Here is a 22,167-nt window from a genome sequence, read left to right as displayed (position 1 = left end):
TGCTTCGCCATTTTGCTCTTATTGTCACCTTCATTTTCAAGTCATTTTTATGCCCTTTCAAGTGCTATATTCGCTGCATTTTTGTATTTTTCCTTTCATCAATTACATTCAATATATCCTGTGATATACAAGGATTTCTACTAGGCTTTGTATTTTTACTTATTTGATCCTCTACTACCTCCACTATTACAGCACGCAAAGCTGCTCATTCATCTTCTACTGCATTCCTTCCCCCTGATGTAGTCAATAATTGCGTAATGCTCCTTCTCAAAACTCTCAACAATCCCTGGTTGTTTAACTTATTCATGTGCCATCTTTTTAATTTCCTACCTTTTTGCAATTTCTTTAGTGTTAATCTACAGACCAACAAATTGTAGTCAGAGTTCACACCTGTCTCTGGAAATTTCTTACAATTTAAAATCTGGTTTCAAAATATATGTCTCGCTATTAAATAATCAGTCTGAATTATTTTGGTACCTCCAGGTTTCTTCCATGATTCTTGAACCAAGTGTTAATGATGATTAAACTATGTTCAGTACAAAAATCTATAAGGCTGGTCTCTCTTTCATTCTGTTTCCCCAGTCCATATTCACCTACTATTTCTCCTTCTCTTCCTTTTCCTACTACTGAATTCCAGTCCCCCAGCACAATTCAATTATTGTTTCCCTTAACTTTTTGGAAACCTTCTTTTATCTTGTCATACATTTCTTCAACCTCTTCATCATCTGTGGAGCTAGTTGGCATAAAAACCAGTACTACTGTAGTGGCTGTGAACTTAGTGTCTATCTCTATGATAATGCATTCATGGTGCTCTTCATAGTAGCTTACCCCCATTCTTATTTGCTTATTCACTATTAAACCTACTCCTGCATTACCCCTATTTGATTTCGTATTTGTAATCCTGTACCACCTGGCCTGAAATCCTGTTCCTCTCACCACTAAACTTCACTAATTCCCACTATATCTAACTTCAACCTATCCATTTCACTTTTTAAATTTTGTAACCTACCTGCCTGATTAAGGGATCTAACATTCCCCACTCCAACCCATAGAATGTCAATTTTGTATCTCCTAATGACAACATCCCCATTAGTAATCCTCACTGGAGTTCCAAATGGGGGATTATTTTACCTCCAGAATATTTTACCCAAGAGGATGCCATCATCATTTAACCACACAGTAGAGCAGTATGCCCTTGGGAAAAATTATGGCTGTAGTTTCCCCTCACTTTCAGCCATTTGCAGTACCAGCACAGCAAGGCCATTCTGGTTGATGTTACAGGGTAGATCTGTCAATCATCCCGAACGTTGCCACAGCAGCTACTGAAAAGGCTGCTGCTCCTCTTTAGGAACCACACAATTGTCTAGCCTCTCAACAGATATCCCTCCATTGTGGTTGCATCTATGGTACAGCTATCTATATTGCTTAGGCATGCAAGCCACCCCACCAATGGCAAGGTCCACGGTTCACTGGGGGATGGGGGAGGGGGAGGGGAGAGATGGGTGGTCTACATTTATACATAATCAAAATTAGTGCTGACATAATATTTTTGTGGAAAACTGATGTCATTCCACAAAATTCGGAATGAGTGAGATGAGCCCAGACTAGACAGTACAGCATCGCCTCATTGTAAAAGTGAAGGGTGGCTAATGAGATCTGCATATGTACTGAAGATTCCACAGTCAGGGATATCTTGCAGTGTGTTGCTGGAAGCAAGCGGATACTGGATCATCTCTCATATAGCCCTCTTGTGACATCAATATGCCCAGTTCATGAGATTTATTATTTACATTTATCCACTACTTTAAAGAAACAATTTTGCAATAATGATACACTGCAGCAAAAATGGGTACATGAAGAGTAGAGCATACAACTTACATATTTGGACAATGAAACACTGCTGATCAGACAAATTTGTGATTTTTCTCTTCCATCACACAGTTGTTTTATTCAGTTATCATTGCAATTCACACACCTTCACTGACGCATCATGCAGCTATGATTTTTATAAAAATTCACATTCAGAGTGCCAAATACATATTTGCCAACCAACCAACCAAACTCAGGTTCATGGTCAGTCATTTAATGTAATCAAATTTCAGAGTTTTGAAATAAACAATATTTCACTGATTTTTCTTGGTGGTTACATCTTACTCTATCTTGACCTGCTACCACCAGTGTCACATACTTCAGTTCACTAGCTGCACTGCATTTGAATATCTTTTCCACACTTTCCAGTTTTGTTTTTCTTAATTCTGAAAGGTTGACGTAAATCAATAACATTTTCATGATGCTCTGAATCTGTTTCCAGTATCTTCACTGTTGATCTTTTTACATCTGAGAGAGATTTACTTTCATTTTTAATATTTTTTAAATGAATGAACCTATGTATTAACAACTCTTTCTTTTTGCATGCTGATTTACAAAATGCTGCAAGCATAATTCCTCTGTTGGAAAGTTATTCAAGACATATTTTCTTTTAAATGACACTAGCACTGTCTTCATCAGATCAAATGGGAATTAGTAGGACTATAGTTAATTGGATCAGTATTTTGAACAAAAGCTTTTTCTTGAGTGAGATAACATTTGGTGTGTACACCATTTTAAGTGTGCACCTTTTACATTACAGCTGCATCTTTTTTATAACATTAATACTGTCAGGACATAGGTGTTGATATTTTATATACAAATGATATACAATGTCAAGTTTGAAAAATAACTGTTTTACTTTAATAGCAGTATAGTGGGTTTGCTTTTCACTTACTATCAGCAGAGCTACTCAAATAAGCTGAACTTTGCCTGTAGAGCTTTATTCATTTCTTACATTTGATAGAAATTATATTAATACCGTAACTACCACAGAATATTCATAAGCCAAATATGTATTTTAATTGCAGATCTGAAGTATTTACTGTATTTTATGTTATTGTAACAGCTAGTTTTATTCACCTAAAATATAAAGTGGATGATGCACACACAATAATGACAAACTGTTCATTAATAAAAGGACATGAGCTTTGCAGTCATTAGCTAGGACCTCCATTATCTATAAAATGTGCGAAATGACAATGGCTGAGTTAAAAATTGCTTGAAACCTAGCATGACCAATAGAATTTTTATTCTTATTCTTTTTTATGTCCTCCCTGAAGATGTGAGTAATACAAATTTTTATATTTAGTGTTCCATTTTTAATTTTCAATGAGTGAATGAAGAGTTGCACCTGTTTCCCTCAGAAACAAAATGGGGCAGTGCTGCTCTCATTGCCAGAGAATTATATCGTTTGATCAACCAATACATGAGATGTTAAATTGTGACACCCCTTGGAGCAGAAAAGAATAGGGGATTACGAACCAGTATGAGAGAGGAATGGCATATAACTTCATGTTGTTGTTGTTGTTGTTGTTGTGGTCTTCAGTCCTGAGACTGGCCCGATGCAGCTCTCCATGCTACTCTATCCTGTGCAAGCTTCTTCATCTCCCAGTACCTACTGCAACCTACATCCTTCTGAATCTGCTTAGTGTATTCATCTCTTGGTCTCCCCCTACGATTTTTACCCTCCACGCTGCCCTCCAATACTAATTGGATTTTAATACCTACTCCGAATTTTTCTTTTTTTTCCTTTACTGCTTGCTCAATATACAGATTGAATAACATCGGGGAGAGGCTACAACCCTGTCTTACTCCCTTCCCAACCGCTCCTTCCCTTTCATGCCCCTCGACTCTTATAACTGCCATCTGGTTTCTGTACAAATTGTAAATAGCCTTTCGCTCCCTGTATTTTACCCCTACCACCTTTAGAATTTGAAAGAGAGTATTCCAGTCAACATTGTCAAAAGCTTTCTCTAAGTCTACAAATGCTAGAAACGTAGGTTTGCCTTTCCTTAATCTTTCTTCTAAGATAAGTCGTAAGGTCAGTATTGCCTCACGTGTTCCAGTATTTCTACGGAATCCAAACTGATCTTCCCCGAGGTTGGCTTCTACTAGTTTTTCCATTCGTCTGTAAAGAATTCGTGTTAGTATTTTGCAGCTGTGGCTTATTAAACTGATTGTTCGGTAATTTTCACATCTGTCAACACCTGCTTTCTTTGGGATTGGAATTATTATATTCTTCTTGAAGTCTGAGGGTATTTCACCTGTTTCATACATCTTGCTCACCAGATGGTAGAGGTTTGTCAGGACTGGCTCTCCCAAGGCTGTCAGTAGTTCCAATGGAATGTTGTCTACTCCGGGGGCCTTGTTTCGACTCAGGTCTTTCAGTGCGCTGTCAAACTCTTCACGCAGTATCGTATCTCCCATTTCATCTTCATCTACGTCCTCTTCCATTTCCATAATATTGTCCTCAAGTGCATCGCCCTTGTATAGACCCTCTATATACTCCTTCCACCTTTCTCCTTTCCCTTCTTTGCTTAGAACTGGGTTTCCATCTGAGCTCTTGATATTCATACAAGTGGTTCTCTTATCTCCAAAGGTCTCTTTAATTTTCCTGTAGGCAGTATCTATCTTACCCCTAGTGAGATAAGGCTCTACATCCTTACATTTGTCCTCTAGCCATCCCTGCTTAGCCATTTTGCACTTCCTGTCGATCTCTTTTTTGAGACGTTTGTATTCCTTTTTGCCTGCTTCATTTACTGCATTTTTATATTTTCTCCTTTCATCAATTAAATTCAATATTTCCTCTGTTACCCAAGGATTTCTACTAGCCCTCGTCTTTTTACCTACTTGATCCTCTGCTGCCTTCACTACTTCATCCCTCAAAGCTACCCATTCTTCTTCAACTGTATTTCTTTCCCCCATTCCTGTCAATTGTTCCCTAATGCTCTCCCTGAAACTCTGTACAACCTCTGGTTCTTTCAGTTTATCCAGGTCCCATCTCCTTAAATTCCCACCTTATTGCAGTTTCTTCAGTTTTAATCTACAGGTCATCACCAATAGATTGTGGTCACAGTCCACATCTGCCCCTGGAAATGTCTTACAATTTAAAACCTGGTTCCTAAATCTCTGTCTTACCATTATATAATCTATCTGATACCTTTTAGTATCTCCAGGGTTCTTCCATGTATACAACCTTCTTTTATGATTCTTAAACCAAGTATTAGCTATGATTAAGTTATGCTCTGCGCAAAATTCTACCAGGCGGCTTCCTCTTTCATTTCTTAGCCCCAATCCACTATGTTTCCTTCTCTCCCTTTTCCTACTGATGAATTCCAGTCACCCATGACTATTAAATTTTTGTCTCCCTTCACTATCTGAATAATTTCTTTTATTTCATCATACATTTCTTCAATTTCTTTGTCATCTGCAGAGCTAGTTGGCATATAAACTTGTACTACTGTAATAGGTGTGGGCTTCGTATCTATCTTGGCCACAATAATACGTTCACTATGCTGTTTGTAGTAGCTTACCCGCATTCCTATTTTCCTATTCATTATTAAACCTACTCCTGCATTACCTCTATTTGACTTTGTGTTTATAACCCTGCAGTCACCTGACCAGAAGTCTTGTTCCTCCTGCCACCGAACTTCACTAATTCCCATTATATCTAACTTTAACCTATCCATTTCCCTTTTTAAATTTTCTAACCAACCTGCCCGATTGAGGGATCTGACATTCCACGCTCCGAGTTCATTGAGTTTGAAAATCTTTTCACCACTTCCAGTTTTCTTTTGGAAAACATGAGCAGTGCCAGAATAGAATGAAACTGGTACAATGACTCACATGAGTGAGAAAGAATTAAGACCCATAAAAAGAGAATAGATGACTAGCAAGAAGATATGCTGAAAGACCACAGTAGAGAAAGAACTCCATCACATTCACATTCACAAACTGTGGTACGTGTAACAAAGTGAAGTGGGAGCTGTTCCAAACACTCCAGTTACAGCCATGGAATAAATATATGGCAAAAAGAAATAAAAATGATAATACTGGAAGAAAAATGTAAAATGGATATGAAAATGATCATAGGACATTATTTGTTCAGCTGCCTAGAGCAAGCCTTTCCATTTGATGCCACTTTGGTGACTTAAACACCTTTGTGATGAAGATGACATGAAATGAAATGATTAGGTCAACACAAATAACCAGCCCCAAATGTAGAAAATCTGACCCAGCCAGGAATCAAACCCCAGAGCCCCCAATCTAGAAGTTCAAGTGACACTAACAACTAGACCATGAGCTACAGACAAGTTAAGAACAAATTCAATGGAAAAGTGCATTAAGTCCACACAGAAACCTACAGTCAAAGTAAAAAAGAATTTTTTTTTTGATGAAACATAATTCACTGAACAAGCTGAAGAAGACATGGAAGTCAGTAACATTTCAAGGAACGACAGAAAACAGCTGCTCATCTGCTTCATTGTTTCTTGTGTCACATGGAGCTGGTAGATAGGGCTTAAAAATTATTCCCTCATCACATCAAAAGATATTAATCTTCCAGTTAGTACACTGAACAGCAAAATCATAACAAAAAATTATGGATACCTTTTTTTCCTTTAGAACAGTGTATGATTCATAACATAAGTAGTGTTTAATAGCCAGATGTGCAAAAACAAAACATAACAATTGCTGCCTTTTTTCCTTTTAGGACAGGGTACGATTCTTAATGCAAATAGTGTTTAATATGCAGATGTGTTGTTATTACAGCATAAATCATGCCATACTGCATTGCAAGGTGGATATGAGAACTAAATTTTAAAAAACGGACTTTTTCAAGTTGCTAATTTTGGCCTTCAGGTCCAAAGCACACAAAATACATTCCATCCACCTGCCATTATTTTCACCAAATCATACTGTTAATTAGTTGATGGACAGAAAGTAATGGAATTAAGTTGTTGATAGGGAAGTGAATCACTTGTTTGGTAATTTTTTTCAACCAAACATTATGGATGGATTTCATTACAAAAAGAATTCTCCTGGAGATTGAGAAGAGCAAAATGAATTATGGCCTTAATAAGTAATCCACTCCACATATTACTTAAGTGGTGAGCAGGTGACACAAAAATAAACTGTGTAGAATTAAGTTTGCTACTAAATCTGACAGTATAAACTTCTTTTAGCATTATGTTGTCATGTTTTTATAATTTAAAGTAACTACAAATGTTTTCTGTGTTTCATTCTTATATAATTAAAGAGTTGGCCGCAACTGCCAGGTCAAACGATTTATTTATTTTATATTACAGTTTCATCCATTTACTCATTAAGAAAGTTCAAACATTCAAAAGAACTGGTTCATATCTTGTAAAGAGAAGTTATTGCTTATTTTATGTACTAGGTCTGTTCAAAAAATTCCAGAACATTCATAATTTTGTGTCAATGGTGTGTTGAAGCAAAATGCAGTTGGCATCCCTGTGCATGCCTGTGTTTAATGTGTAACTGCAGGAACTTTCATTCTTCTTCTTCATCTTCATCTTTTGAATGGGCCAGCTAAGGACCACGAATTTAGCTTTTCACCCTGGAGAGGGACTTGATGTTTGCCCAGTAATCCAGCATTCTCTGGCTATGTTTCTCCTTTCTCTCCAAAGTCGCCGGTCTTTTTACGGGGCGATCTATCATGAAAATTCTTTTATTTTAGTATCCTTCTGAGAAGTGCTCAGTTTCTAATGTCATTTTCAGTTACGTTCAGTTCCTGGATGTCTTTCTTGACTTCTATCAGCCATGGTCTTCCTGTAGTTGAGAAGTCGGTTGGTCAGGCTTGTTTGGTCCAACCATGTGATAATTCCGTAGAAAGCGAGACGTCTCTTCCTGGCTACATCTGTGATTTTCTCAGTATGATTGTATAGCTCCTGATTTGACTGTCTTCTGTACTCACCATCTGTTTTGATCGATTTTCATTGTTGTATGTCAGTGCTGTATTCAGTAGGACATTGTTTCACACAGTTTGGAAATTTCGAGATGGCAGAGTTACAGGAGCAATGTGTCTGCATTAAATTTTGTGTGAAACTCAAGAAAATCTTTACAGTTGAAAAATGGTTGGACAGAAGTTAAAGATGACCCTTGTTCAGGATGCCCTACAACATGTACTGACAACACTCAAGTCAGGAACATCAACGAAATTGTGCATGCCAATCGGAGACTGGATGTCAGAGAGATTGCAGAAGAATGTAACATTTCAGGTGGATTATGTCATGAAAACCTGATGCAGCATCCTGGAATGCATCGTGCTGCTGCCAAGTTCTTACCATGGCTCATGCGTCAAGACCAGAAAGACCCTCACCCAACAATCTGTGAACAGCTTTTGGATCGCACAAATGAGAACAAGATGTTTCTTAAGTGAATCATAACTGGTGATGGGATGTGAGTCGATGGTTATGATGTTGAAACCAAGGTTAAATCTTCACAATGTGTCGGGAAAAATTCTCCAAGACCACAAAAAATGTCGTCACGTCAGGCCAAATGTTCAAGCCATGCTCATAGTTTTCTTTGCATTCGAAGGATTATTTCATCACGAATTCGAGCCCCAAGGACAAACTATTAATTGATGGTGCATGACTATTGCACAAAAAATGAAATCACTGTGCTGCCTCATCCTCTGACCTCTCCAGACCTGGCCCCTCTGGACTTTTTTTATTTTCCAAGTTGAAAACTCCATTGAAGGGACAAAGATCTGCAATGATAGACGAGATAAATAAAAATTTGCAGATGGTGCTTCACACGATCTGGCAAAAGGGGTACAAAGGCTGCTTCCAGAAGTGGAAACAGCATTGGTAGTGGTGTATCAGTTATGGAGCAGAGTATTTTGAAGGAGACCATACCCAATAAGAAAAAGGTAAGCATAGAAAAATTTTGTGAACAAAGTTCAGGAATTTTTGAACAGACCTCATATTTATTGATCACTGGTGAAAGTAACTAAATTATGGCATGAAATTCAAAAATATTATTTAACTGTTAGAATAAAATGGTACTTACTGTCATTCATTGCCATGTCCATCAACTGCAAATCTTCATCATTTAGTATGGATGATAAAAATCCCTCTGTTGTCTGACTTATTTCAGTTGTGGTATTCTGAAATGGATAGCAACTATTATTGAAGCACTAACCACTGTCTCAAAAATTGCTGATTGCCTTTATATTATTATAAAATTATTTGAGTGTTTCTTGGTCTGCAGAAGTTGCAGTCAATTTTCTGCTCATTAACAGCTACAGGATGCAATTGTACAAATGAAAACAAGTTTGCAGGTACTGAAGTAATTATTATTACTGATATTGAACTGCCAAGTATGAATAGGGAACATGTGATATGCACTTTTCCATACATACAGGAAATAGCACACAGTGCTCATGATCGTTTGAAAAAGGGGGATGAAGCAGAGAATGTTGTACTTAGGTTTCTGGTAGAACCACAATCATATAACATCTTGTTGCGATACTAATCTGTATTTATACTTTCAAAAGAGAGTTGATGGTTCTCAGTTATAACACAATGAGGATACCTCAAATATATTGTTCCATATTCTACAGTATATAGAGGAGGATCCCATAGGTTGGTTGGTTGATTCGGGGGTAGGGAACCAAACAGCAAGGTCATTGGTCCCATCGGCTTAAGGAACGATGGGGGAGGTAAAGCGGCGAACTGCGAATGAACTTGAGGAAGTGCTGATTATATAAGCAGTACAGAGGACTCCACTGTGGAGTTCGCCGCTTTACCTCTGAGGATGTCTCCCGCAGTTGGAGACGAAACGTCAGGAGAGAGTTTTATACTTCGACCACGGCCTATCAGCCCGGAAGTTTTAAGTGAAAACAGTATACAGTTTCAAAATAATCACAAAAAGTCACTAAAACTGACTATTAAGACATATATTGCTGTAATGCCACAAGCTACAAAACATCCTGCTAATATATAGGTTGTATCAGGAATAACGCAAATATTTTGATGAACTATAAAAATGTAATGGAACAGGGAACTCTGAACATTATTTCATTTATGATACATACATGAAATATTCAAGTGACAATTCTTTATGACACACTGTTGAAACCATTCACATAAATTGTCCACAAGTTTCAAATTACTGCATGCAGAATCATTACGACAGTTTGTTGGAGTGCTTCCCTTGGTAGTTCCAAGTCTATGTGTGTAGACTTTAAACAATGGAAAGGATGGACTTAAGTCATCATCACACAAGGACAACAATATTTTTTTAACAAAATTGTGAGCAAATGAAACTACCCATTCTTCCAGTTTCAGCCAATCTGAAAAGAAGAAAGTTATCTAGCATGTCACAATAATGACTAAATTAAAAAAAACAACTTTTAATGGCATTTTTTGTTCACAATGTCACCACTTTTTTTATGGATTGGTATTAATAACTTTTGGAAGACTCCAAAGCATCAGAATATTCTTTCCCATGAACCACTTAGTAACATATATTGCCTGAAGTATTAAAAATTAATCTTCCATGGCATTCTCACTTACAATACAAGCAGTTAAAGGTATGTTTATTTATCTGCAAGAAGTGTCCTGAGGTTTTGGGTATAACTTTTGAACTAGACATTTTTGTAACTCAAGTAACCCTTTACATCTCTACTCACCAATAATTTGTCTTGCATATAAGTTAACAAATCCATATTTCTGTGGCTTGGAATTTGTCAACTTTGGTTTCTTATGCAAAGCACATTTATTAAAATCCCTCACTTGCAATCAGCAAAATACAGTATATTAGTCAATAACATTTTCAAATTTAACAAAAATTTTTATTACATGGGTACTAGGTTGCAGGCTAAGGCATGTTCCTGTGCCTAATGCTGGAGACACCATCAGAAGCTATTAAGACTCATAAGCTTAAAAATTAAAGAAGCTCAGCAAGCAGGTCTATTTATACATATGTCCACAACAGCCAGGTCATGACATCATCAGACCATTTCCTAAGATTGCAAAGTAGTGCTGGTGTGTGTTATGGGGCTTGTAGTGTGGAAGAGTTGGCACTGTTTCTTTTATTTAGTACAATATTCACTTCAGTTCTTCTTTTAGGTCAAAGTTGTTTTAGTGCTTTTGAATTTCTATGTGCTCTCTGTACATCACAGCATAGTAATTATTGTAGAACTATAGTATCGGTACATCAAATTCAGTGGTTTTCTACTACCAGTGCATGACCTGCTACTGCCAATTTATCAGTGTGCCTTTGTGTTCTTTAACCCTTGCAAGGTGTCTGGGACCTCTTTCACATCCCAAGGCTCGTTTCGCTACATAGAAACAGTTTTGATGTGGATGCTTTTTAGGATTTTTTATATAACTAGGTACAATACGGTTATAGTGTGATTCATACTATAATAATTCAAAATTTTTGCAATTGGGTCAGAAAACACCCCAGATAAATAATATGTAATTTTCAATGTTATATTTCAATTTTATCATGAAAAGAAAAACTTGGCAATAATGCCTCTTCTGAACTTACATTTATATGTCCATTGTTGTAAACAATTCATAAAAGATACATACATATCAATGGGTATGAGAAATTCACAGTGAGAAAGGGCGTTTTCTTTCTTTTTTTTTAAAGTAAGACATGATGTTATATTTTATTTGTCATGGATGATGATATACTTTCTGAAAGGGGCTACAATCTTGAGCAGACTTCAGCAGATTTACAGAAGAATGACAGCGATAATGAATCAATTTTTGGAAATGAGGATGTGAGTGATGGTACTGTAGATATGATAGAGGAAGATATACAGGTAGAGATGATGTGGATATGTGTTAATGCAAGAAAGATGATGATGATGATGATGATGATGATGATGAAAACATTCATGAAACTAGTGCACCAACTCTTGTATCTAGAAGTAGGTGGATAATGTATGATGTAGTACCACCTGATGTGCACAAGCAGGTTTCTAGGAATGTAATATGTGAAACTGCATGTATTCCACTTAACCTTAGCTCAAAATTAAAGACAAGGGCAGTCTCAGACTTTTTATCACCAATCACATACAGAGTGTAATAGTGCTGCATACTAATGATCATGCAGATTATAGTAAAATTCTACACTCCTATCTTCAGCCGTGGACTGAACCTGACTCTACAGAACTACATGTATTCTTTGGTCTGCTAATAATAGACGGCTTACCTAAGGCACCTGGGAAACCATTAAATGAATTTTGCTCAGGTGAATAAGGATTACCTATTTTTCAAGCCTTGAAGAGCTTTTCAAGATTAATTAATTACAGTATATAGTAAGCAGTAATTGAATATTTTGCTTTAAAGTAATTTTTGGAACTGAACAATATAAGTTTCCATATTTCAAACAAAGCTAGTACACAATTACAACTTATATACAAATTAGTTATAGCAAGAAACTATAGAGTTGTAATGTCAACACTGTGCACGGGTGTCTCAAATAAATAATAACTATTTTTTGGAAATATTTTACATTTTATTGCCATAAAGGTGATAGAATCACTTTTGGGGTAAAAAAAGACCTCAGACATATAATATGTTTTTCCAGAGCTGACACCATGTGAGGCTTAAGCCAGGTATTCCTTCTTTTAGTAGTTCTTATGTACAGCTGACTGTATGTGCAAGAGATTTTGTATACACCTGCTGTGGCAAGTGGTAGGCATAGATCCCTTTCAGTGTTCAAATATTCACAAGACTTTTCAGTTTAAACATTGTGTCAATAATGCACCTTCTTAGCATTCTGCTGAAGTGATCTTTGACTGTTTTTATCAATGGGATAAAAGCTTTCCTCTAAAATGGTTGTTTTTTGTTAGAAGCTCTACATCTTTTAGAATATATGCTCTGTTTTTCTTTGGTCTTTGTGGCGGTAATGTCCAGTAGGTGAGACTTTATGTTACTTCACCTTATTAATAAAGTTTTTACCACTGGATAATGAATTTTTGGCATTACCTCTCAGATGCATTTGACTACTTCATACAATGCAAAAAACTGCACCATCTATAAGGAGCAACAAGTTACGATTTTCATTTATTTCACTGACTCGTCATCTGTACCTGTATCTAAACAACAATGTGATTTAACACACACATAGTTCATAAATGACTCTTCTCACAGTCAATTTGATCCAAGGTTAATATTTTAACACATGTGTCACTTGACTACTTCAGTATAAACTCATGGGTTAATGGCACAGCAGCTGGTTAATTGATGAAAGTAAGATGCTCTGAATCACCCACGATATTTGAAACTTCAACAATAAAAATACCAATTGCTGCAATAAGAACAATGGATTATTTGAGAGTTTGCCAAATTTTAGAGATCATTTCAAAGAGGACATGACAGCAGAACTCCCCAATGGAATATGCATAAAGCTTGTAGTTTTGCTTTTTTTTGCTACTCATTGACGAAAATGTTTAGCCTACTTCTGAAAAAACAAACACATGATGACTAGCATTTGTCTCATGATGTAAGGTATCTGTTCAGCAAAAGTCTGTGTATTAAAATAAGTATAAAATTAGTCTCTTAATTACTGCTGCAGAAATCTGCCTGTAAAGTAACATCTGAACTAAACAATTTATAATGTATCTATAACATGTGATACATTCTACATCGGAGAGATATATTCACAACTTGAATGTATGGAACACTGAACTAATAAATTAAAGAAAAGTACACTCGCAAGAGTAAGTAGTTTCTGGGTTATGTAATAAGAAAAGGTAACTGAAATTAAAGTATGTATCAGAAACCACCCTAAATAAGGACATCTACATACTCCACAAGCCAAAACACAGTACATGGCAGAGGGTACCTTGTCCAGTTGCTAGTCATTTTCAGTCCAGTTCCACTTGAATATGGGAAAAAGAGCTGTCTAAATGCCTCCATATGAGCACTAATTCCTCTTATCTGGTCTTCACAGTCCTGATGCAAAATGTACATTGGTGGCAGCGGAATCATTCTGCAGTCTGCTGCAAATTCTGGTTCTCTGAACTTTCTCAATACAATGTTTTATGGAAAGGACATCATTTTACCTTCAAGGATTCCCATTTGATTTCACTGAGCATTTTGATACCACTTTTGATATCTTCCTTTAATCTGACATGGCGGGGACACTCAAACAGTATTCAACAATGGGTCACACAAGTGTTCTATATGCTGTCTCCTTTATACATTAGCTACGGTTTTCTATAATTCTGTCAATAAACTGACCTTAGTTCCATTTATACTTCTTTTCATAAATTTTATGCCTAAACATGTAATTGCTATAACTGTGACAAGCAGCACACAATTAATACTGTGTTTTATAGCAAGATTCCATTTATAACACAAAATAGAAATTCTGTCTAAGTCATCCTGTATCTTCCTACAGTAACTTGCAAATGGCTTTTAGCACAGTATAGCTTGAAATCCGGCCACAGCACGAGACTGAAGCATGTGCTGACGATATGGGCTGTAAACATGCTTTATTTGGTGTGGACTTTATTTTAAGTGGACTGAACACCACTTGTATCATAACCAGTAGTGAGACCATATATGGAAAAGGGTTTGGTCACAGGTCACAAGCTGTTGGCTAGCAACTCATGGAAATATAACCACTAGATGTTGCTGGATGCTCATTATTTTGAAATTACTGGTCTGTTCTTTCAGGGGTAACAAAAATTATGGAAAGTTGATGATTTCTGAAAGGGACGAATGAAGAGGGGGACGTTTATTCAAAGTTAAACAGTTCAGAGAAATTTTCCAACACTAGGTAATTGCCCTGTTGTGTTAAAGCCATTAACTAAGATTCAGTATATTATAATTTTTTGATCTCCCAACACATTTTTCCTGGTTTTTCTCTTGCCATTTTCTAAACTGTCACCTGCCTTTTCTAGATGTTTTCTTCTTTCTTCATGAAAACTATCTATTTACATTCTTTTCTTTTAGGTTTGTCACTCCATCTATTTTTCTAACAATCAGTTTGCCTCTACCTGATGTATTTTATTCAAATTCATTTCAGCATCAAGATTCACTCCATTCCATAACATTTCTCACACTCAGTTGTTCAGTTTATTACTTGTACTCTTGTTACATTTATGCCTTCTGGCATTCCCTGTCCTGGACATAGTACCCAAACTTTAATATTGTTTACACAGTGAATCAAATAGCTTGTATATAAATACAGTCTTTCACTGCACCAATTCTGTCTGTTTGACATGTGACAACTATTTCTACATTTTTAAAATATGGAACACATTCATCCATGTTTTTCTTTGTTGCTTGAAGAACAGAACAGCTTTCTGCCTTTAGTTCAATCAGTACGCAGCAAATAATTTAATGGTATGGACAAAGTGCAGCCACCACTCATATGTGCAAGTGCTCTCTACCTACTCTAAATGAATCTCACTTATATTACTCCCATCTTTCAACACAGAACAGAATTCACTCAATTCTGACCCAGATCCCAGATACTTATTGTCTCTTTAATTGCAATTTCAGATGGACCGCAGATTCTATCAGTTTCATTTGCCAGTTACAAACATCATTATTATATCAACAAAAATAAGTGGAAACAATGTTATTATTTTGTCCTGTTGGAATTTTCACTGCTCTACAAACTTACTTGATAATTCCATTTTTAAATGATCTGTATCTTAGATTTCATAAACTAATGCAAGAGGGAATAAACGATCAAACTCTACAAAAACTGGAACTAAAATCAATTAAACTAACAGCAGTAAGGAAGAAAGTTTCTGAATCTTCACTTCCACTTCAATATGTTTCTCTCTTCACAAATATTCTGAGTGGCCAATCAGTAGTTTTCACAGCTCTGTCACCCCCCCCCCCCCCCCTTTTTCTGAGCTACTACTGAAGAAACATTTTAATTCCATTATTACACATGTTCATTGTTCATGGTTCAGCCAGTATTTGTGATTTCCAGATTTCTGAATCTTATCTATGTCTGTCTACTAGGTAGTCTTTTAATTTTCTGAAGACAAAATTTAAAATCTGGTATACAAGGTCACATTTTGCACCCGATCATCTCCAAGTTTCTTTGAAGTGGAGTGTTTACATTATGTTAACTCACAAAAATGCAGATCAGAGATTTTTATTGAATTACTCACAAATAATAACATAGTCAAGGCTGAGAGCATATACTAAGATTTTTAGAATTATCTTCTAAGACTCTTACCTGATAGTACATCATGTCATGTGATGACTCCATTTTGTATGATGCAGTAGAGCCTGTATCTCCCATTGGTTCACTACTGTTTGTCAGGTTCATTGAAGCAGCCACGGCAGTTCCAAGGTTTGAATTGCTTCCTGTGCATAAAAGAAAACCATTAACAAACATCACATACATTCAGTGACTCAAAGTGTATGAATACTAACATCTTATTGTCATAGACATTGCTGTTTGACCTCACAGAAAGAAGGAAGGGTGTTAATCAACTATTTAGAGTTCTTATGGCTGCATGAGTATGTGAATCAAGTTATTTAACCCTCAAACGGGTGTGACTACATATAAAGTGCACCAACCAAAAACAACACTGTCTTGTACCATTCCATTATTGTTTTACAATTATTAGCCCATATCTAATCCTTCATTACTGCTTCAGCTAACACAATGATAAGTTGTATTGTTGTACATCCAAGTGAGCAGCAGGAATATAAAATAAATAGTGAGCCAGGTGAGAAAAAATTTACGATCCTTGCAAGAAAAGACCCAGATTCCAGGCTAGCAGCAAACTTACGCAATGAAGAAGCTGCCTATGAGATAATTAGTAACTGAATAAGCATTTGAGAGAGATCTGATGGAATTATGCTGATTAATACTCTGGGGGAGTCTTTACTGTGGAGTAACACTTGTATGTGGCAACAGAATGATAAAATGAAAGTTTATTTTATTATTGTTTAGTTAAACAGTGATTTAACTTGTATAATCTACGTTTATTTCCCCATTGTTTAATTTAACCAAGATTAAACTGCCATTTTACCTTGGTAACATAAAGACAATTATTCCTTACATGTGTATAAAGTACACCACACACCCACTTGTGTTGCGAGAATCGGCACACCTGCTCCAGAGTTAAGCAGCTAAGTGAAATCCCAATTTAAAGAGCATAAATAAATTTCTTTAGGGCAGACAACAACCACAAAAGCCCTTCTTCATAATAGAAACATGGAATTGTTAGATTTTGTTATCAAAGTTGGTTAGTTTCATCATATAGTGAAGGTTTTCACGGATGGTGTTTACTTTGTTGGTGTCTTAGGCATCAGTTTATGCATAAACTTATTTCCTGTCCAGGGAACACTTTCAGAGGCTACTCAAATAGGCATTTAAATTCTCTCAGATTTACTGTTTTGAGAATTCAGACCTATACTTCAAATATTTCAATTTTTGTGATTGCAAGAACGACTGAAGTGTGTATTCAGTCATTCCAGCAGTCACTGTATTGTAGTGTCACTTCCAAAGCACACTTTGTCCAAATTAACAGGTATGCACAAGACTGTAATTACACTACTTTACAACTAACACAAAGAGTGTAGGAATATTTCCAGGCAACAGAAGCTACCTTTTGTAGTGGAACACTTCCTTCCCAAGATATCAGCTCCAGAGAAAAATATACTGCTTTGCACATCATTAAATTATCCATTCATTCATTTATGATATGGTATAAATGTATCATGAAACTCTGGAGCAAGTAAGAAAAATACCTGCACAGTTAATGATTGTCAGTAGACCGTTTTTCATAACGGCTGGAGCCACTAACACTCAGCGTTTTATGTCTGGTTGCTGGATAAGTCCAGAATGAAATTTTCACTGAATAAAATATTCACTTTACAGTAGAGTGTACACTACAGAAAAACTTCTTGATAGTAAAATAAGTAAAACTATGAACGTGGTTGTTTTCTTTCACAGGAGATCTGCAGATCTGCATTTGAATCCAAATTTGACACACAAGTTTAACTTCATTTTTAACAAAAACCATCACTCCATTTGTGTGCATAAAGATAAAACTCCCTAACCTTATTGCACACTGTGCTTCATTATTTGTTGTTTCTTTTTAACTGCACAGTTTTTTTTAGGTTGCTTGGCACTGTGTGCCAATCCAGGACTTTTTCATGAACAGGTATTTTGAGACAGTACTTGCCAATAATAAGTGACAGTAATATGGAATGCCCCCCCCCCATGAACCATAGACCTTGCCGTTGGTGGGGAGGCTTGCGTGCCTCAGCGATACAGATAGCTGTACCGTAGGTACAACCACAACGGAGGGGTATCTGTTGAGAGGCCAGACAAACGTGTGGTTCCTGAAGGGGGCAGCAGCCTTTTCAGTAGTTGCAAGGGCAACAGTCTGGATGATTGACTGATCTGGCCTTGTAACAATAACCAAAACGGGCTTGCTGTGCTGGTACTGCGAACGGCTGAAAGCAAGGGGAAACTACGGCCGTAATTTTTCCCGAGGGCATGCAGCTTTACTGTATGATTAAATGATGATGGCGTCCTCTTGCGTAAAATATTCCGGAGGTAAAATAGTCCCCCATTCGGATCTCCGGGTGGGGACTACTCAAGAGGATGTCGTTATCAGGAGAAAGAAAACTGGCGTTCTACGGATCGGAGCGTGGAATGTCAGATCCCTTAATCGGGCAGGTAGGTTAGAAAATTTAAAAAGGGAAATGGATAGGTTAAAGTTAGATATAGTGGGAATTAGTGAAGTTCAGTGGCAGGAGGAACAAGACTTCTGGTCAGGTGACTACAGGGTTATAAACACAAAGTCAAATAGGGGTAATGCAGGAGTAGGTTTAATAATGAATAGGAAAATAGGAATGTGGATAAGCTACTACAAACAGCATAGTGAACGCATTATTGTGGCCAAGATAGATACGAAGCCCACACCTACTACAGTAGTACAAGTTTATATGCCAACTAGCTCTGCAGATGACGAAGAAATTGAAGAAATGTGTGATGAAATAAAAGAAATTATTCAGATAGTGAAGGGCGACGAAAATTTAATAGTCATGGGTGACTGGAATTCGAGTGTAAGAAAAGGGAGAGAAGGAAACGTAGTAGGTGAATATGGATTGGGGATAAGAAATGAAAGAGGAAGCCGCCTGGTAGAATTTTGCACAGAGCACAACTTAATCATAGCTAACACTTGGTTTAAGAATCATAATAGAAGGTTGTATACATGGAAGAACTCTGGAGATACTAAAAGGTATCAGATAGATTATATAATGGTAAGACAGAGATTTAGGAACCAGGTTTTAAATTGTAATACATTTCCAGGGGCAGATGTGGACTCTGACCACAATCTATTGGTTATGACCTGTAGATTAAAACTGAAGAAACTGCAAAAAGGTGGGAATTTAAGGAGATGGGACCTGGATATACTGAAAGAACCACAGGTTGTACAGAGTTTCAGGGAGAGCATAAGGGAACAATTGACAGGAATGGGGGAAAGAAATACAGTAGAAGAGGAATGGGTAGCTTTTAGGGATGAAGTAGTGAAGGCAGCAGAGGATCAAGTAGGTAAAAAGACGAGGGCTAGTAATACAAACGTCTCAAAAATGAGATCGACAGGAAGTGCAAAATGGCTAAGCACGGATGGCTAGATGACAAATGTAAGGATGTAGAGGCTTATCTCACTAGGGAAAATTAAAGAGACCTTTCGAGATAAGAGAACCACTTGTATGAATATCAAGAGCTCAGATGGAAACCCAGTTCTAAGCAATGAAGGGAAAGCAGAAAGGTGGAAGGAGTATATAGAGGGTCTATACAAGGGCGATGTACGTGAGGACAATATTATGGAAATGGAAGAGGATGTAGATGAAGATGAAATGGGAGATACGATTCTGCGTGAAGAGTTTGACAGCGCACTGAAAGACCTGAGTCGAAACAAGGCCCCCGGAGTAGACAACATTCCATTGGAACTACTGACAGCCTTGGGAGAGCCAGTCCTGACAAACCTCTACCATCTGGTGAGCAAGATGTATGAAACAGGTGAAATACCCTCAGACTTCAAGAAGAATATAATAATTCCAATCCCAAAGAAAGCAGGTGTTGACAGATGTGAAAATTACCGAACAATCAGTTTAATAAGCCACAGCTGCAAAATACTAACACGAATTCTTTACAGACGAATGGAAAAACTAGTAGAAGCCAACCTCGGGGAAGATCAGTTTGGATTCCGTAGAAATACTGGAACACGTGAGGCAATACTGACCTTACGACTTATCTTAGAAGAAAGATTAAGGAAAGGCAAACCTACGTTTCTAGCATTTGTAGACTTAGAGAAAGCTTTTGACAATGTTGACTGGAATACTCTCTTTCAAATTCTAAAGGTGGCAGGGGTAAAATACAGGGAGCGAAAGGCTATTTACAATTTGTACAGAAACCAGATGGCAGTTATAAGAGTCGAGGGGCATGAAAGGGAAGGAGCGGTTGGGAAGGGAGTAAGACAGGGTTGTAGCCTCTCCCCGATGTTATTCAATCTGTATATTGAGCAAGCAGTAAAGGAAACAAAAGAAAAATTTGGAGTAGGTATTAAAATCCATGGAGAAGAAATAAAAACATTGAGGTTCACCGATGACATTGTAATTCTGTCAGAGACAGCAAAGGACTTGGAAGAGCAGTTGAACGGAATGGATGGTGTCTTGAAGGGAGGATATAAGATGAACATCAACAAAAGCAAAACGAGGATAATGGAATGTAGTCGAATTAAGTCGGGTGATGTTGAGGGTATTAGATTAGGAAATGAGACACTTAAAGGTGTAAAGGAGTTTTGCTATTTAGGGAGCAAAATAACTGATGATGGTCGAAGTAGAGAGGATATAAAATGTAGATTGGCAATGGCAAGGAAAGCATTTCTGAAGAAGAGAAATTTGTTAACATCGAGTATAGATTTAAGTGTCAGGAAGTCATTTGTGAAAGTATTTGTATGGAGTGTAGCCATGTATGGAAGTGAAACATGGACGGTAAATAGTTTGGACAAGAAGAGAATAGAAGCTTTCGAAATGTGGTGCTACAGAAGAATGCTGAAGATTGGATGGGTAGATCACATAACTAATGAGGAAGTATTGAATAGAATTGGGGAGAAGAGAAGTTTGTGGCACAACTTGACCAGAAGAAGGGATCGGTTGGTAGGACATGTTCTGAGGCATCAAGGGATCACCAATTTAGTATTGGAGGGCAGCGTGGAGGGTAAAAATCGTAGGGGGATACCAAGAGATGAATACACTAAGCAGATTCAGAAGGATGTAGGTTGCAGTAAGTACTGGGAGATGAAGAAGCTTGCACAGGATAGAGTAGCATGGAGAGCTGCATCGGGCCAGTCTCAGGACTGAAGACCACAACAACAACAACAATATGGAATGTTCTAATCTTAATCACACGTGACGTCACATCAAACATGTGCATGCTGCGTGTGAACACAGGACGAGCTGGATGCAGTTCACAAAAGAGCTGAATCTGCTTTTGTCTATGGTCAGTCATCTTCAGGCTACTGCCGCATGGTTTAGCAATGGCAGAGCATCTGGCACAGCACAAGGGGCTTTTAAGGTGATATTTGATTTGACCATGGGCTCTGCTGCAGAGGCATCTCCTAGTATACATGACACAGAGGACCCACCCACACAGCTGCACAATTGGTGGGTGGTAACACTTTTGCGTCCATTGAAATGGAGGGCCCATGTGGAGACTAGCCATCTGTCCTTATCTATTTGCCCTGCAAGTGGACAGGTGGCTGTTTGTTCAGCAGGGTCTAAGAAGGCACACAAGGATTGGTGTTTGATAGTTCTCGGGAGCTCCAAAGAAACGAACGTTGTGGATCCACTTAGGGAAATAGCGTTCAGACTAAAAAGGAAGCCAATGTGCATCCATGTCGTCAGCTGGTGGGCTTCATCCGAAATGTTGAGAAGGCCTTGCCTGCTATATCTGGCGTGCAGAGTGCAGTAGTGTACAAGTTATCATTCATGTTGGCACCAACAATATCTTTCACTTGGATTCTGAGGCATCCTCAGTTCAGTTCACATAGACAGCTGGCAGAAGTGTTGAAGGTGCTGGTCTCTCATGCGAGGTTCAAGCACAGCTCGAAATTTGCAGCATGCTTTCCAGAGTTGATTAGGGTCCTTTGGTTTGGAGCCAACTGTACGGTCTCAAGATTTTGCTTTAGAACTTATCGCTAAAGACAGACCTGACCTTATTAATGGTGTCAGTAGCGAGACAGGGATTAGTGACCACAATTTCATCACAGTGACTATGGTTACTAAAGCTAATAAATCAGTCAAGATAGCTAGG

The 22,167-nt window shown here is 37.5% G+C and overlaps 1 protein-coding gene across 3 annotated transcripts in view; it reads right to left on the bottom strand.

Annotated features, from left to right (window-relative positions):
• The window catches only part of LOC126188434 (segmentation protein cap'n'collar), an 815,786-nt gene that overhangs the window by 77,463 nt on the left and 716,156 nt on the right, over positions 1 to 22,167 (bottom strand). For all 3 annotated transcript variants that reach the window (XM_049930039.1, XM_049930038.1, XM_049930040.1), the window contains 2 exons: positions 16,060 to 16,190; positions 8,902 to 8,998 (listed from right to left, as the gene is read on the bottom strand). In XM_049930039.1, the coding sequence (XP_049785996.1) occupies positions 8,902 to 8,998; positions 16,060 to 16,190 (228 nt within the window). The remainder of the gene's footprint in view (positions 1 to 8,901; positions 8,999 to 16,059; positions 16,191 to 22,167) is intronic.

Source organism: Schistocerca cancellata, chromosome 5 (genome assembly GCF_023864275.1).
Source record: "Schistocerca cancellata isolate TAMUIC-IGC-003103 chromosome 5, iqSchCanc2.1, whole genome shotgun sequence".
Taxonomy (NCBI): Eukaryota; Metazoa; Arthropoda; class Insecta; order Orthoptera; family Acrididae; genus Schistocerca; species Schistocerca cancellata.
This window is presented reverse-complemented; position numbering and strand designations above follow the sequence as displayed.